Source organism: Rousettus aegyptiacus, unplaced genomic scaffold, assembly GCF_014176215.1.
Source record: "Rousettus aegyptiacus isolate mRouAeg1 unplaced genomic scaffold, mRouAeg1.p scaffold_m13_p_5, whole genome shotgun sequence".
Taxonomy (NCBI): Eukaryota; Metazoa; Chordata; class Mammalia; order Chiroptera; family Pteropodidae; genus Rousettus; species Rousettus aegyptiacus.
This window is the reverse complement of record NW_023416308.1, coordinates 80,575,306-80,594,099: the sequence shown is the minus strand read 5'-3', so window position 1 is coordinate 80,594,099 and position 18,794 is coordinate 80,575,306. Positions and strand designations below refer to the sequence as shown.

General features: G+C 36.8%; 2 protein-coding genes across 2 annotated transcripts; both read left to right on the top strand.

Annotated features, from left to right (window-relative positions):
- Positions 1 to 982: 982 nt before the first annotated feature.
- LOC107506910 (olfactory receptor 226) lies at positions 983 to 1,924 on the top strand. The gene has a single exon (XM_016137857.2). The coding sequence runs from the start codon at positions 983 to 985 to the stop codon at positions 1,922 to 1,924; it is 942 nt and encodes a 313-aa protein (XP_015993343.2).
- A 12,072-nt stretch (positions 1,925 to 13,996) lies between these two features.
- LOC107506909 (olfactory receptor 6-like) lies at positions 13,997 to 14,953 on the top strand. Its single transcript, XM_016137856.2, has one exon. The coding sequence runs from the start codon at positions 13,997 to 13,999 to the stop codon at positions 14,951 to 14,953; it is 957 nt and encodes a 318-aa protein (XP_015993342.1).
- The last annotated feature ends 3,841 nt before the right edge of the window (positions 14,954 to 18,794 follow it).

Here is an 18,794-nt window from a genome sequence, read left to right as displayed (position 1 = left end):
ATGCAATATTCAGTTCAGCTTTTAATAGTACTAAAAAGGTGTATTACTTTCATTCCAAGAGAGAACAACTTTCAGAACCATTGGGATTCTCAGTTCTCCTGCCGTCCAGAATCCTCTCCCTAATATGATTGTCAGGTGGAGGCCAGGTCCTCCTCTGAAGTACTAGGTTATGCAGGACTTTCATTCAATAGCTGCTGAACTTTTGGAATCACTTTGTACCCTCAAAGGAAAAAACTGCTTCCCTAGATAAGCCTCAAAGTTTCCTTCTTTTGGATGTAAATCCAGGATGTCTCTTACTGTCCATACTTCATGTTGTCTGAATATTTAGGAAACTCTGAGATCCTGACTTCCAGGTTCTACCTCTTGCTATTTGCATGACCTGGAACAAGTCATTTAACTATGTTTCACTTTCCTTCAGTGTTAAGTGGGGTTTAATGGCACTTCTTCAAAGTTCTTTTGAAGGTTAAGTGATTTAATATCTGCAAATTTTTTAGAACGATGCTGGTACTAATAACACAGAACAAATACTCACTAGTGTAATGTATTATTGTTGTTCCTTCATGATGTAATTTAGTTCCTCAAAACAAAGTCACAATCCAGCTCAGAAACAACCTTTCATGTTAGGAGGGCAGATCAGATTCTCTTCCTATTTTTGTTTAGTATCTATGTCCTTCAGGGAAAAACTAGTGTATCATCTTTACCTGGTGCTTATCAATCAATACCTGCTTCTCCAAGTGCCAGAACAGACTCCTATCCTATCTTGTCCTCTATTGTCTCCTATCCTATTCTTGTCCTCTATTGTCTTAGCTCTTTCCCAGATTACAGAAGAGAACAGTGGCCTCAGATCGCTGACAGATTGTATGTACTACATACATTGCATCCTACCAATATAAACGCACCAAGAGAAAAGCTGGAGACCTGCTGCTGCCTCCAGAAGACACTCTACTCCCTCTCTTGAAGTGCTGCAGGCAAGACCCAACCGATGGACCGAAAAAACCAGAGTGGGAGAGTAAGCGAGTTTGTGTTGCTGGGCTTCCCGGCTCCTGTGCCACTGCGGGCACTGTTGTTTGCCCTTTCTCTGCTGGCCTATGTGTTGGTGCTAACTGAGAACACACTCATCATTATGGCAATTAGGAACCACCCCACCCTCCACAAACCCATGTACTTCTTTCTGGCTAATATGTCCTTCCTGGAGATCTGGTATGTTACTGTCACTATTCCCAAGATGCTAGCTGGCTTCGTTGGGTCCAAACAGGGCAATGGACAGCTAATCTCCTTTGAGGGCTGCATGACACAACTCTACTTCTTCCTGGGTCTGGGCTGCACTGAGTGTGTCCTTCTCGCCGTTATGGCCTATGATCGTTATGTGGCCATCTGCCATCCTCTCCACTACCCTATCATCGTCAGCGGCCGGCTGTGTGTACAGCTGGCAGCCAGCTCCTGGGCTGGAGGTTTTGGCATTTCCATGGTCAAAGTTTTTCTCATTTCTCGTCTCTCTTACTGTGGCCCCAACATCATCAACCACTTTTTCTGTGATGTCTCCCCATTGCTCAACCTTTCATGCACTGACATGTCGACAGCAGAGCTTACAGATTTTGTCTTAGCCATTTTTATCCTTCTAGGGCCACTCTCTGTTACTGGAGCCTCTTACATGGCCATCACGGGTGCTGTGATGCGCATTCCCTCAGCAGCTGGGCGCCACAAGGCCTTTTCCACCTGTGCCTCCCACCTCACTGTTGTGGTCATTTTCTATGCAGCCAGCATCTTCATCTATGCTCGGCCAAAGGCACTTTCAGCTTTTGACACCAATAAGCTAGTCTCTGTCCTCTATGCTGTCATTGTACCATTGCTCAACCCCATCATTTACTGCTTGCGCAACCAAGAGGTCAAGAGAGCCCTACGCCATACTCTGCACTTGTACTAGGGTCAGGATGTTAAGTCCAGAAAACCAGCAGGAATGGGTAGTATGGAGGTGTTGTCTTAGAACATGTTTCTAAACTTGGGATCTATGTCTTCCATGAAGTCCAGAGCAGTTTTTAGGGCATAATTATGGACTAGAATTTCAAAGACACTTCCAAGAAACTAGTTCTGGAGAAAGAACAGAGATCAATTGCAAGCTAGCATCTGAATTTCTATATAATTTACATGGAGCAGGTTCATGAATCATGCATCCTGGTGAAGGGAAAAGTGTTGACACTGAGCAAAATGCATGACTACATTTCAATATTTAAACAAGTAAACAAACACAGAACTGGCCTCTCTCTACACAGTCTTTCCCGGGTTTGCCCTTGGCTTTAGTTTGAGGCAGAAGGTGTAGCAAAGGGAAGCAAAAGGATGAAGCCATTCAGGGAAGCATAGGCTTCATTATGGAAAAGCATCAAAGACTCAGGATGAATTCTTTTCTACCCATAGGCCACCAACTACAGCCTATGAGGTAACAGGGCCCAGGAGGTGATCATTCTAGTGTGAGTTACAAGGCATGGAGACAGGAAAATGTGGATTTTTGTTTTGGCAGCATATCACCTCCTGTACTACAGATATTTTAGCTTCATTTCTGATTTACTGAGGTCAGTGCACACATTGAACTTGTGGCTGAGTAGAGCTGTTTATTTAGTCTTCTGTCTTCCTAATTAGATTGTAAGTTCCATGGAGATAAGAATCACATTTGCTTATTCATCATTTTATTACCATGTCCCAGAACAATGTCTAGCATATGGTGTCTATGAAGAAACATAATGAATGAATATAATTTGCAGTCATGTAGGCAAGGCATGAGTTTCACACTTATAGATGGGATTGGCAGGTGCAAGACCTAAACCCTCATGCTTCACTTGAGTATGGAGAGGTTCAAGTTGGCTCAGCCTTGCTGAGAGGAAATTTGGCAACATGTGTCACAAATACTAAAAATATTGAAAACATTCTGATCCAGAAATATTTGTTTACATAGACATATAATTTACAAACTATCAATTGTTTAACTAATCCTGTATTTGTAGAAGTTTAGCATATGCTGTGTTTCTCTTATCATAAATAAAATGCACTGACGTGTTCTTTCTAGTACCCAGTCATCATGACCACAGGTTATTGTGTGCAGTTGGTGGCTTTCTCCTATATAACTGGTTTCACGAGCACTGTAATCAAGGTCTATTTCATTTCGCATGTCACCTTCTATGGCTCCAATGTCATGAACTGCTTTTTCTGTGACATTCCGCCAAATGCCAACTGATCTGCAAAGACATGTCCACAACTGAGCGACTGGACTTTGCTTTGGCTACTGTCATTCTTGTCTTTCTTCTCATCATTACTGTCCTCTCCCATATCTACATTGTCCCCATCGTTTGCTTATAAACCTCCATCCATGGAAGAAAAAAAGCCTTCTCTACCTGTGCATCCCACCTCACTGAAACTATAACTTATTACACAGTCATGATTGTTATGTATGTTTAATCCAGAGCTATTGCATTATTTTATATAATACCTCAATCTCAGCTGTGTATGAAGTCCTCGCACACATGCTAAATTCCTTCATCTACTATCTTAAGAACTAGGAAGTCAGATGCTATCATAAAGGCCATGGGGATTGGCCAGGGCCTTCTGCTCACCTAAGCCTCACTGCCTTAAGAATAAAATGGTATCCAAGCAAAGATATCATTCCCATGACACTTATCATAAGTCTGCATACTAGGTTACTTTATAATCTGGATTCTTAAAGTAAGCACATGATGGGAAGAAGAGAAAAAAAGAAAAATCAAAACATGGCTCATTACATATTACTTAGTATTGAACTATGTTTAATACATATTGTATATATTTAATCAGTGTCTGAAATGAGAGTAATAATAATAAATGTTAACATATAAAGTGATGTTATTAACTTTTGACAGTAATAAACTACATTATTCTCATAACACCTCTGTGAGTTCGTTATGATTAGTTACCTGATTTTACAGAATTTACTGATTCATGGAAAGAGAGGTTAAATAAGCTGTCCAAGATGCACACTTAATAAATGTGAAACCATTATTTGAAACCAAGGAGTCTAGCTTGCAACACTCTGAACTAGATTCCCTGTATGTCTAAGAGTCTATGACAATAGCTCTAGGGACACATTAGTTAACAAACACTGATGCCTGGAAGGAACAAGCAATCCAGTCAGTAAGTTATATGTAGATGTGATGATAGGTGATAATGGTGTGGTGGTGGTGGTGGTGGTGGTAGTGATGATAGTGATAGTGCTGTTTGTTATTATATTGATGATGGAATCCCATTGATGTTAAAAAATAACGTTGATCATGTCCCAGTCCTCTCCCAATTTTAGCCACCTTCCAAGACTGTATGAGTTCATTTCTCCTTATAGGGATGAGATCAATAGTTTCGTGAAAGATGAAAGAACCAGTATTACTGCAACTTTTGCAGTTGACAACTTTTGCGCTCTTGGATCCTTGTGGCTTTCTATGCTATATTGTGATTGTTATCAGCAAATTAATGGAACACCATTACCTCAGTATATGCCCTCAATACACAAATAGAACATAGATGCTATATACAAATCAGGTGAAAAACAAATATAAAATTTCCTAAGACAAATGCGAGGGTTAGATATCACAGGGGGACCTGCTGATCAGATAAGGAAATGTAGTGTACTAGGGAGAATTCTACAATATTCATCAAACTGAGACTAAAATATGAGAGAAATAATAAGAAAGTGGTAGCATGACTCTATATGCTACCCATTTTAAGTGGGAGTCTAAAATTGGTCTCCTATTTTTGACCTAAGCCCCCTTCAGTTTTTCTCAACATCATTGAACTAATCTTTCCTCTACATTGCTCTCATAAGGTTACTCTACTACTGAAGAATTCTTAATTTCAATTAAATAGGACCTACTCATTTGATTCATTATTATTATTTTGGAATCAGCCTTGATTTTTCTGATCTTCAATATGAAACATCCATTCTGATGATATTAGTCACCTTAATGTACTTAATAATTACATTATACTACTTCTTATCTTGCTTAACTTCATTCACTCATTCATTCATTTATTCATTCATTCATAGTTTTTGTGCCCTTATCCCTTGCCAAACACTATAATAGCCTATGAGAATATAACAGTCATCAAAAACAGCAACAACAAATAGTTACAGATTCTTTCTTTATCTCCATATCTATCAGGAAGAAATTCTCTCTTGCTGTACTTAACTCCTTTTCAGTGTGACAATATCTTGATTACAATACTCTTACAGACTCCACCTTATATTGATAATGATTCAAATACACACATTATTTCTCATACTGAATTGTACATTGCTTATCTCATAGACATCTCTTTATTATTCTGTTACTAAAAATTATTTCTACTTATTATGTATTCTATGATCAATAGATATTTATATATTGAATAAATCCCCATCTGAATGTATGTCATACTTTCAATTAATAACCACAACACCCATATCTTCCAAATATGGGGGCATAGTTCCCATTTAAAATATTCCTTTTACTATAACTTTTCCAATTTTTAGACTGAGGGAAATATCATGGATTAGATCTTCATATGAATTTTAATACTTTCTAACATACTGAGGCTGGAAAGCTTAACACAACAGTTCTCAGGCTTTCATTTATGTTTAGGGTTTTGTCTGACCACATGTATATAAGACTTTGACCCAGACATATGTCACAAGCAGCAGGACGCAGAGTGCAGGGAATTCATTCAGCTAATGTGGATTATGCCCAAAGTTTTGGAGCCAGCAGATTCTAGTTCATCAGCCCTGGAGAGGAAGCAGCAGCCACAGCAGCAACTTTCTCTGCTGCGATCAAGACAAGGTAATTTAGGGGACTGAAAGTTGTTCCTGGGTTTCAGCCTAAATAAAGACCCCCACTATTGTCCTCTGTATGATTTTATAAGGACCAAGTTGTCTTTCTGCTTAAACTAAGTTGATTTCCATTATCTACAACAGAACAGTGATACAATATCTCTACAAAAATAACTATTTATTCTGAACCTTGATACATTCTTGTTTGAAAACTGTGACTATTAATAACATTTTACAGAGTTGTTAAAGCATTAATTTAGATAACACATGTGAAGTCTTTCGCAATAGAAAGCACACAACCTATGAATGTTATTTCGTTTTCTACAAAGAGTTGCTCTTATGTATGGCAGTCCTCATATTTTTGCAAATAGAGTTGACCTTAGTCATTTGATTGATTGGAGTGTTTTCAGGTAAAGGTTTCTGGCATGAGACATTAAATGAACAGTTTAACTAGTCCCTAAAGTATGTAGAATTATCCTAGAATTCCAATGTTTCAGCTACTAATAATTAAATTAACCAAATCAATAAATCTTATGAATATTCAATTAGAAGCAGAGTTCTTTAAGTATACAAGGAAAATATATGAACCCCTATGCTAGACGAATGATGAAAATACCACATAAGCATAGTAACTCTATTTTCTGTTGAATTTTATAATTATTTCATTTTATTTTATTTTAATAAAGAACATTAATTGAATGCATAAGTTGATATCTGTTGATAACACTCTTTGTGTTTTTATAAAAATCAATTTCACCAATAAAAATGTTCTTTGTTCTTGCTCAGGACTTTTACTCTAGAAAATATGCTTTAAAGCATTTTACCTATCAATATATTTGTGTTTGTTGGTCTTATCTCTAAAAGAAAAGTATTTAACAGGGAACAAAGAATATCTCCAAATATTGAACAAGAATCTTTAGATGATGCCACCACACTTACTGTCTTGAAACAGAGATTTATCCAGAGGGCATGTTGCAATCTCTTTACCACCAAAGCTCCATTTCCTAGTCCTATGTGCAACTGTTTATCTTTGAAGCTTAGCGGTACTCTTCTTTTGACTAGAGAAAGTGGAGAGACAGCTGTGCTTCTCCCTTGAGTTTAGCACATACTATTAACAGTGCTAAATCATCTTTTGCATATTTTTTAATCTTCTCACTAGTAACCACTTTGAATAATACTAATGCTTTAAAGTAATAGGTAATGAGTAACAGTTACTGCCCAGAGAATCAGAACCAGAAAGGAAAATGAAGTCTTGAAACTAGGAGTAGGATCAATCACCAGGGTGATTTGCCATGAAACTTGCTGTTCTGCTTCTTCATCTATAATATTCTAGTATCACCTCTGTTTGTTGACCCATGGACATCACTAGGGAATTTTCTCTAACTTCTTTGTCATTGTTGCTCTTCGAAATCCTCAAGCATTTGTGAATCAGCTCCCTAAGGAAGTGTCTTTAAAGAACACAGTTGTCTCTACTGAGCAGTGAGCTCATTGCAGACTAGACCTCTCCAGCTATAGGTTCTGCCTGGATGAAGACTGCCAGAGGAGTCAACACACAAAGCCAATCCAAGATCAGTGGCAGAGAAGCAGAGAATGAGAGTAAGAGAGAGAGGAGTGGGAAAGAAACAACATTGAATAGATGTAGAGGGAAAAAGACATATAAAACAGAAAAATTTCTTCCATCTTGGGCTCTTATCATCCAATGGGAGCATCCAACAGGCCAAAACATAACCTTTGAATTTGGGATTTAAAGGTGTGACCATAAATATGAATCGAGGTTCTGCTGTGTTTTCTTTTAATTAATAGCAGAATAACTTTTTTATTTCCCTATAATCGATCTGGATCCCAGAGTCTTTCTCAACTGACAAGAATCACAAAATAATGAAACTCCTGAGTTTCACAGAGAAGCAATTTTCCAGGATTTAGATCAGACTATTTCAAAGTCTCTCATTTTTTTCCTTTTCCCTTTTTTTTTTTCACCTTTTGCTTTCTGTAATCTATCTGCACCTCATTTCAGGTGACAAGGCAAGGATTCACAGGATGACATTGGCCATGTTCGCTGGAACACCTCTCTAAAGATCAAAACACTGGACAACTGAAACAAGATCTCTAAGTCAGACTCAACCAAGATGACCTACTTCACCCAGTCCCTAACCAGAAATAAACAGAATGTACTATGGTGAGGTATCTGCATTAATTAAACATCTCAAAGTGCCAACCATGCATCAGAAACTGTGCTAGACAATGGAGATAGGACGAACAAGCTGAAAATAGAATATAAATTGGTATTTTCAAGGATTTCACAAGTCTCATAGCAGTGACAGGTAAGCAAATAATACATGTTACCATGATAAGATGCTCTAAGGTCCAATATGTTACAAAATCAGATAACTAGAGGTGATGGGCAGTAGCTGGTGATAGTGGGGTGCTTAGGGATGGGTCTGAGTAGGCATTTGCCAGGTGGCAGAGTTAGAAAGAATTTCAGGCAGAAGACAGTATATACAACTACATAAAGTCTTGAAGGAGGATGTTGCACTGAAGAACTGCAAATTCTCAGTGTGGTTTGAACTGAATATCTATCAAAAGAAGAATATTAAGATAGTAGGAATGTGGAGTTCAGATCATGAGGGACCTGTTATGTAATATAAGGAGTTCAGAGAACAGTAGCCACTGATAGATTTGAACCACAGAGTCACATGTTCATATTTATATTTTAGCAAGATGACTCAAACTGGAGACAGGAATACTATTTAGTATCTATACGTATTGATGGAAGACCTTTTGCCAGCTCTATTTGGGTCCTGGCCCCATGCAGTGCATGCCCACTCTGCTGAGGCTTGAACTTTTGATTTTTTAAAGCTTACTTTCCACCCCATTACACAAAACCTGTATCATTAGCAGTATTTTCCTGATTCTTTTCCAATTTCCACTTCCTTCTGGAGAAACCCTATTTCACTCCTGTAGCATCTTCCAAGGAATACACATCAATTCTATTCCTTCGATTCAGCAGGTAAGTCCCTCCTCTGAATGAGCCAACATGCTCTTCGTAATAAAGCCCTTCAGAGTTAAGAAATGAGCAGTCACTGGGTAGAATACACCAGGTTAGTGGCTGGATCAGAAGTCAATGTACAGTGAAGGAGGCCCTATATATTCAGACTTTAGACACACATGGGGGTCTTATTAGGGGTAGGGTGAAAAGTACCACAAATATTAGGAAGTTTTGACTGTTATGTAGACTTGGGGAGCACCTTGCTCGTGGAACAGCTAGAGTAATCAGGTTTTAGAACTTTAGACTAATCACATAAGTTCAGATGGGGTGTAAACACTAAATTCAGAAGCAAGGAGTTTGGGCATAAGAGACTGGAATGAAAAGGAAAATTGGTTTAAGTATGAGGATCAGAGCCAGGGATCAAGATAGTGAGCAAGATGGTAAAGAAACAGGCAGGGAGCAGACTGTAGATTCACATTGGCAGTGAGCGGAGAGACACGTGGGAAGCAATATTTAAAGGAGGAGTATTATTGCATAATAGAGAGAGTATAGTCTTTGGAAACTGATAGTTTTAGGTTATAATTCTATGATTTTTAATGTTTACTTGTGTAAACATAGACAAATAATTTACCTTGTTATCTGTAATTTGAAACCAATAATATCTTCCTAATTTGTTTGTGTGAGAATTAAGTGAGATAAAGTATGGAAAGAACCTAGTATAAATTCTGCCAAATAATAGGTACCCAACAAAAGATAAATGTTTACTATTGGACAGTTTATACAGGCAAAGACAGAGATGAGGAGCGAAGATGATGAAAGCCAAGTAGGAAAACCAGGTGAGTGTTCAGCAGGAGGAAAGTGTAGGACAGGAGTCCTCTGTGACCTTCATTCACATGCCCAAATGGTGGGTTATATGCAGAGATCTAGGTCATGACTGAAGCAATAAAGTACCATCAACTTACTTAAGGTTTCAAGAATATAACATGAATCTTAAAATTCAAAGGAGCTCTGGTAATGTTAGATAACATGTGAATGGGACTCATCTTTTTCCCACATGTGGTCAGTGTGACAAGAGATAGTCTGTCAGGTATAGGAGAACTCAGTGTGTTGGAAATAAGAATTAGTAAAAAATTTTGGGAAAAGTGTGAAGAAGACTAATCCTGTACAGCCTTATAATCCGATCTTGTCTGGATCCATTCACATCACTTCTTTCTAATAGAAATGCAAATCATTTGATCATTAACTCTTTCTCTCTTTATCTATATCTTTACATTTGCTATTTTCTCTTTTTCATATTTCTCCCCTCTCTAAAATTCTACAATGCTTCACATCAGTTCAAATGACACCTCCTTGGTGAAAGCTTTCTGGGCCCCTCTGACAGAAAGAATTATTCTCCACTCTGGGCTCCTAATACTGGATTATCTATTGTAATGCTTAAGACATTATATTCCAACTCTCTGTTTCATTCTCTGCCTCCTTTATTAGACAGTTCCAGTGTCTATTTATCTTGGAATTTTCAGGGCCTGGGACTACCTGGCCCTTGGTAGGGTTAAAGGTGTGGGGACTGGTGTTAGGAGAGAGGTTAGGGAACTAACATTTTATAGATGAAAAAGGTATTACCAGAAAGGTATCAGCAGTAGAAAGTTAGCAGTCAAAAGTAAGGACAAAACAGGGTTAACTGATCATACAGTATTCTAAAGCAGATACAAAAATATGAACAGTAAAGAAGGATTGTTTTTAGGAAGAGAAATGACTGATCATCTTTAAAAGCTTAGAAAATGACTCTGAAGAATCTGATGAAAGAAGAAGATTTGAGTTTGGGTGGAAACCGCAATGCAATATACAGGTGATGTATTATAGAACGGTACACTTTAAACCTATATCATTTTACTAACCAATGTCATTGCAGATAAATTTAATAAAATATAAAAAAATAATCTGCTAGTATAATTCTTACAACATCAATAAGATCAGGTCACTCGACTGCTCAAAATCATCCAAAGTGGCACCACTCCACTCAGAGTAAAAGCCAACATGCTTACAACTGCTTTGAAAGGACCATAGTGATCTGCTCACCATCATCTCCTCCACTCCTACTTCTCTGACTTCCTTTCCTGCTTCCATTCACCCTGCTCCAACGATACTGGACTCCTTGTTGTACCTCAAACTGAATCTCAACTCAGGGTCTTTGAATTACCTATTTTTTGTGTGTGGAAAGCATTTCCACCTGACAGCCAGATGGCCAATGCCTTCACCTTCTTCTGACTCTGCTCTAAGGGGTTTATCTTGGTCAACCTATTTAGAATATGAACCTGCCACTACACCTTAACTTGTTCTATTTTCTCAATAGAACTTTTCAATTTCTACATTTATAATTTTATTGCACTTATTCAAAGTCTTGAGAAGGAATCTATTTATAGCTTGTATTCCTTCACTGGGATGTAACTTCTTGAGATTATGGTTTATGGCCTGTTTTTGTTTTGTTTTGTTTTGTTTTGTTCAGTGAGCTATTTTAAGCATCTAGAGTAGTGCTTGTCACATAGTAGGTGCGCAGTGACTATTTATGAAAAGAATGACTTAAATATACAGAAAGAGATGGTATTTCTAATAGATGAGTCTCCTGAGAAATGAGACGTAAAGCAGGTGGAGGAACTGGCCTTACAAAAAAGTAAGATAAAACAAGCGGTGATTTCAGGTGAACAGAGATGTCAGAAGGTGAGCATAATGATTTGATAGTGGGAAGTTGACTGAATACACATTTCATAGGCTCATTTGTCTTTGTAAATTAAAAACTGAAATTGTCTGCTGGCATTTGGAGGAGGGAGTAGAGGGGTGAATTGATGACAAAGCAAGACTCTTTGGGAAAAGTGGGCAGTGAATTGACTTAAAACAGTGAGGCTAGCCAGACATTATTTGTGACCTAGTTGACCATAAACTAATGCCAATATCTGTCTCCTTTGTTATTTTTCTCCAGCATAATCTGGGCTCAGCCCCCCAGGTACAGATAAGAAAAAAGCCCCATTGCTTTCTTTGAAAGCCACCTCTGAAGGCAGTGCTAGCACCTCATCCAATGTGCTACCTAGCATGTGTCTTTCTTACGGCTGTACCACATTGGACTGTAATGGCTTGTTTACTTGTTTTATTTCCTTCTCAAAACTCTGAATAGGGAAACCTGACTTTTTCATCTTGATATTTTCAGTATACAGGGTGGGACCAAGCCCCCAATGAGTATTCATAGATCTTTATCTTAACAATGTTATAAATTGTATATATTCATGGTTTGTTGGATTTTTTAATATTATAGACTTTTTTTTTTTTTTACTTTTAAGGGAACCAGTGTTAAGAAAATTGAAGTTTGCTTTAGATTGTGAAGTTAGTAAGAGGTAAATACAATTCAAGTCTTCCAATTATTTGTCTCACTGTTCTGCAGTTTTTTTGTTTTGTTGTTTTGTTTTATTTTCTTTATGTTTTAGGACACTCTGAAATTTTGTTCATGCTGAGTCTCTTATTATGCTACTCTTTCATTTTCTATGATTCCTAAAAAATCAGACATGAAGGATTATGCATTCACATGTGAAAATTCCTTCACAAACTTCTTCTGTAATTGTTCATATTTAGTCTATGTGCTTTCATGCTGCCTCACACCTCTTGGGCAAAAGGACCTCCCTGAGAGCATAGTTAAAATTAATTAAAGGATCCTTCTATTTAGTGGAGAAAGAAATCAAATTGGAGTTCTGTTTCACTGTGTCCATTTTTCCAACACATAAAAAACCACTTTACTATAATGTCTTTTATTGATCAGGGAGTTTTAGGCCATAAAGTACATATAAATCAGTAATAATACTGAAATTGAGGAAATTTCATACCTTATTCTTCTTTCCAGTTACCTAATTTTGTATTTCCGTTTCCAGGACATCTCTATTGGCCTTGAATAGTATGTTTCTTAGATTAATTTCATTTATAATCTTAAGCCAACTTTTATCTCTACTTCTCTTATTCTTCTCTACCTACTTGTGAAGATGGTGTTTTTTAATCAATTCTCTCCTTAGACCATACTGTACCCTGGAAGCCCAGGACCCTGCCAAGTTGTCAAATCTTCCCACTCCCCACTCCCAAGGCAGCTCCTTAAATGCAACTGGTGTTCAAGTAGTGTCCACAATAAAGAGAAGTTCCAGGGTCAAGGAGCAGATTGAATAATAACGTAACTTCTTCCTGCAATATAAAAACTGAGCCAGTCTTTGAAGTAGATATAGATGAATGCACAAATTAATTAGGGGTCAAATGTGAACTTTTATATCATATAGAATACATAGATGTAAACATTTTATATAAATATAACTGTTATGTATATGTATATATGTATAATAACTATTACATATGTATATATACAAACTATTATATATGTATCTATAATTATTATATATAGTAACACATGTTATATATTAATATATATTGTGTTATATTATATAAAAGTTATACATAATAATATATAAAATAGTTATAGATAAATATATATAACTATTATTATTAGTGTTCTTTGGAGCCATCTAAAAACTGAAAATGTATTTAATTATTATAAGAGGGTAGATATCCCTTTCCTCAATTTTTTGAGCAATGGTCCACAAATAGAAAATTGTTAGCCACCTTTATCATAGTCTTCAAAAGATTTACAACATAGCTGAAGAGTAGCCAGGGTCAGCAATTCTCTTAGCCAGAAGGGTCTTTTCCAGTTAATATTTTGCTTTTATTTTCTTCAGATTTTGAACTTCCCTGTTTCCCTGCTCTGCTTCCCGGGCCATTCTTGGAACTTATTCCAGTCTCCATGGTCTCCGGTCTTATGGCTGCCTCTGAAATCTGGGAATATGCCAATAAGGAAAGTATTTACTCCTAGTACTACCTGAAGATCTTTCTGACCTAGATCCAAAGGTCTGAACCCTGACTATGACCTTGAGATTCTGTTTCAAGATTCCTAGCTTTGTGTGTGTGGTAGATTTGTTTTTGATTCTTGTTCTGACACCTGATTTTGCGGCCTCTTGTAATTCCCAAATAATGTCCTAGGTCCAGATAATGGCTCTAGGGTTAAATTTAATGATAAATACCTGTAGTCTAAGGGCCCCTTGCTGCTAATGTTGATCTCACTCCTCAGTTTGGTGCTACTATCATTAAATCCTTTGTCTTTCAGCATTCTAATTATGTGGAAGGAAAACATCACCCATATTCACGAGTTCATCCTGGTGGGTTTCTCTGCCTCCCATTGGCTACAGGTTTTGCTCTTTCTCCTCTTTCTCATCACCTACTTGTTTGTGCTGCTGGAGAATTTGGTCATCATCTTCACTGTATGGGTCACTGGGTCCTTGCACAAGCCCATGTACTATTTTCTGGGCACCATGTCTTTTCTGGAGACCTGGTATATATCTGTCACAGTCCCCAAGATGCTGGCTGGATTCCTACTTTGCCCCAATACCATCTCCTTCCTAGGATGCATGACCCAGCTCTATTTCTTTATGGCACTTGCCTGTACTGAGTGTGTGCTCTTGGCTGCCATGGCCTATGACCGTTACGTGGCCATATGTTGGCCTCTTCGCTATCCAGTCATCATGACCACAGAATTTTGTGTTCAGCTGACTTTCAGTTCCTGGGTGAGTGGCTTCACCATCTCCATGGTAAAGACTTACTTCATCTCCCAAGTTTCCTTCTGTGGCAATAATATCATAAACCATTTTTTCTGTGATGTGTCCCCCATCCTCAAACTGGCCTGCATGGACTTTTCCATCGCCGAGATGGTAGACTTTGTGCTTGCCATCATCATCCTTGTGTTTCCTCTCTCAGCCACTGTTATTTCTTATGCCTTCATTGTCTCTACCATCCTGCTCATTCCCTCCGCCACTGGACGGCGAAAGGCCTTCTCCACCTGCGGCTCTCACCTTACAGTGGTGGTCATCTTCTACACAGCTATGATCTTCATGTACGTTCGACCTCGAGCCATTGCTTCTTTCGATTATAACAAATTGATCTCAGCCATATATGCAGTCTTCACTCCCATGCTCAACCCTATTATCTACTGTCTGAGGAACAAGGAAGTCAAAGATGCCATCAGAAAAACCATGGCGAGTGGTAGAGACCTTTTCTTGAGAGATTCTCTTTGGTGAAGAGATCCACACATTTTTTTCATCCTTACCTAACCTCAAAAAACACCTTCATCTGGTAAAAGTCTGCAATTATAAACATACTAACATAGTATAATGATTTAGGGATAAGGAGCCAGATATCAAAGAAAATCCTCTTTTCTGCTAGGCCTTCATTAGTGTTTCCTTTAACAAGGCACTGATAAAATAACCAGAACTCTAAGAGACATATTAGTAAAAGAGTTATACAATAATTTTATATTTTGTGAAGATATTAAGAAATAACCAATTATTATCCAACTAGTTTTTAGAATTCTATTGATGATATTTTTCCATTTTGGTTTTTGTTTTGTTTAGTTTTAAATATCCTCTCTATCTTAGGAGGAGTATACCAATAGAGGTTCTACCATAGTCAATTTCATGGCAATTGGCCTGTTTATTGCTTCCAAGGGGGTTAGGAGACTGGTTCCTCTTATAATCAATTGACTTTGTAATACCTCATTTTAATTACTTTTTCAAATTTAGGAAAATATGAGACTTCTTTGTAGTCTTTTTGCTGTAAAACTTGTCATGGCAAAGAGAAAAACAAAAAATAAACAAAAAAAATATATGTACTATTATATATAGTATACACAAATGTAGACATTCCAACAAAGAAAGAGAACTAAGGCGTGAAATTTTATATATAATTATACTATATATATGTATATGCGTTTTCATACTTTAATCCTCTTTGTTCGAACTTCTGTACATGTGTTTGTTTTGTTTTTGTTTTGTTTTTAATGTAATAGTTGGGGGCTTGCCCCTAATAAAAGACTAATGGTAACTCTTTAAAGCCCGTTCCTTTTTGGGTAAAGGAAGCATTAGCATTGACAAGAGGCCATGTGCTTTGTTTAGATGGTACTTGGCCTGGATGTGCAGGATTTTCCTAGGTCTCCCAGAACTTTCCTGTTCTCTTTGATTTTTATTTTATATTGGAAAGGTGGATGCAATGCCTTAAGAAGTGGTATATGCTGTTCTTTAGCCATCATAAAGCGATAGAAGAGAAAGTGCTCCTATCTGGCTCAGCAACAATATTGGATGAGTGAATTAACAAATATGGTCTGCCAAGAGTTTAAGGATGACAAGCTATTTCACCCTAGCACTTTCGAAAACACATTTCTTTCCTAAGTTTAGTTGGGTTACTGATGTATAAACCTTATATGCTTTGATTTTATTTACCTTGTAACTACATGGTTTATCCATTTTGTATTATGTTTTTATATTAGCCTGATGAAATAGTTTTAATTTAGTTTTTGTATAGATTAAGCTAATTTACAAACTGTCAGTTTCCGGTTTATCTAAACCTATTATATTCTCCTGGCCTTCATTACTTTTAACTTAAACAAGGTATATTCCCAATTTTATGGACCATTTTCCTTCAGTCAAAAAAGTAATGTTTTGGGCCATGACCCTCACTTAGACAGTAAAAATAATACATATGCTTTACTTTGAATCGTGTAAGTTCTTATCCCAATGCTAGAATATTCTAGTCCTTTTGTAGAATAGTAGTGTTATACTGTATATATGTATGCTTAAAAATATTTATTAAATGTTCTCTAAAATCAAGATCCATGCATTTAGTACCTGTGTTTTCTTCTATGCAATTTATTTTTTCAGGTCTTATATTCAGGCCTTTGATCCATTTTGAGTTAATTTTGGTGTATGGTAACAAATATCAGTCTAGTTTCATTCTTTTGCATGTGGCTTTCTAATTACCCAGCACTGTTTATTGAAGAAGCTTTCTTTTCTCTGGGTTTATTTCTGGACTTCAATTGTTTCATTTGTCTGTGTGCCAGTTTTTCTGCCCAACCATGTTGTTTTGATAATTGTTGCTTTGTAGTATAATTGGAAGTCAGGCTTTGGGATACTAGTGACCTTGTTCTTGTTCCTCAGGATTGCTTTGGCTATTTGAGATCTTTTTTGATTTCCGATAAATCTGATTACTTTTTCTTCTATTTCTTTAAATAATGCTATTGGAATTTTAATGGGTATTGCATTAAATCTGTATTTTCCTATGGGTAATATGGCCATTTTAACTACATTGATTCTTCCAATCCATGACATGACATATTTTTTCATTTCTTTATGTCTTTTTCAATTTCTTTTAATAATGTTTTGTAGTTTTCAGCATGTAGGCCCTTCACATGCTCTGTTAAATTTATTCCTAGATATTCTTTCTTTTTGGTAGGATTTTATGAATTTGACCACAAAGTCAAAGGAAGTAAAAAAAAAGATAAATGAATGGGACTATATCAAACAAAATAGCTTCTGTACAGCAAAAGAAACCATCGACAAAACAAAGAGGCAACCAACCGAATGGAAGAAAATATTTGCAAATAACCCTTCCAATAAGCAGTTAATATCCAAAATATATAAAGAACTCATACGACTCGACAACAACAACAAAAAATAATAATAATCCAATTAAAAAATGGGCAGAGGAACTGAACAGACACTTCTTCCAAGATGACATATGAATGGCCAACAGATATATAAAAGATACTCAACTTCATTACCTATTAGAGAAATGCAAATCAGAACTACAATGAGATACAACCAAATACCTGTTAGAATGGCTGTTATCAACAAGACAAGTAATAAAAGTTCAGAGGTTGTGGAGAAAAAGGAACCCTCATACGTTGCTGGTGGGAATGTAAATTGGTACAGCCATGAAGGTAAACAGTATGGAGACTCCTCTAAAACTTAAGAATAGTATTACCAGTTGACCCAGAAATCCTTCTTTTGGATATCTACCCACAAAATTTGAAAACATTTATTCATAAAGGGTATCTCTTAATATCACTATGACTGTGATTAAAGGTAATGGAAAGAAACAACGACCCAGTTCAAGAAAGACATCTAATGGTCCAGGCCCTTCAAAATGAAGGTTTGGGCTACCCTACAGGCAAAGGACTACAAATATAATCATTAAGACCATGTAAGCAGTTACAGAAACATTTGTGTTAATTATCGGTATTTCTTTTGCTATGAATATATGAATATATATACATAAAAGTATATATATAGATGTATATATTTTTTGTTCTTCCTTTTATCCCTACATCATGGAACATAGAATATGTTAATAAATTAACTTTATTTTTATTTATTAATTAATTAGTTTTTTATGGTGATATTGATTAACAAAATTCAGTAAGTTTCAGCTGTACGCTCTAACAGTAAGACATGCATATGTTTAAACTGTGTGTTATCTCCCATAGTTAGATTTCTTTCTGTCACCACATATTTGACCCCTTCTACCCCTTCTAACTCCCCTTCCCCCCTCCTCCTTACCTTCTGGTAACCACTAGTCTATATTGCATGTCCATGAGTCTCTGTTTGTTTGTCCTGTTCATTTGTTGCTTTTAGGTTTATATACCACATTTAAGTGACATCATGTGATTTTCAACTTTTTCTGTCTGGGTTATTTCTCTTAGTATGATGATCTCAAGGTCCATCCATGTTGTGGCAAATGGCAGTATTTCATCTCTTCTTATGGCTGAGTAATATTCCATTGTATATATGTATCACAGCTTCTTTAGCCAATCATCTATCATAGGACACTGGTTGCTTCCATGTCCAGACCACTATGAAAATTGGTGTGCAAATATCTTTTTGGATATGAGTTTTCAAATCTTTGGGGTAAATACCCAGTAGAGGGATTGCTGGATGATATGGTAGATCAATTCGTAGTTTTCTGAGGAAACTCCATACTGTTTTCCATAGTGGCTGCACCAGTTTGCAGTCCCACCAGCAGTGTAAGAGGGTTCCTATTTCTCCACATTTTCTTCAACACTTGTTATTACTGGTCATGTTCATCATA

Coding starts and splice junctions, on each gene's coding strand:
- LOC107506910 (XM_016137857.2), top strand. CDS start 983: ATGGACCGAAAAAACCAGAGTGGGAGAGTAAGCGAGTTTGTGTTGCTG.
- LOC107506909 (XM_016137856.2), top strand. CDS start 13,997: ATGTGGAAGGAAAACATCACCCATATTCACGAGTTCATCCTGGTGGGT.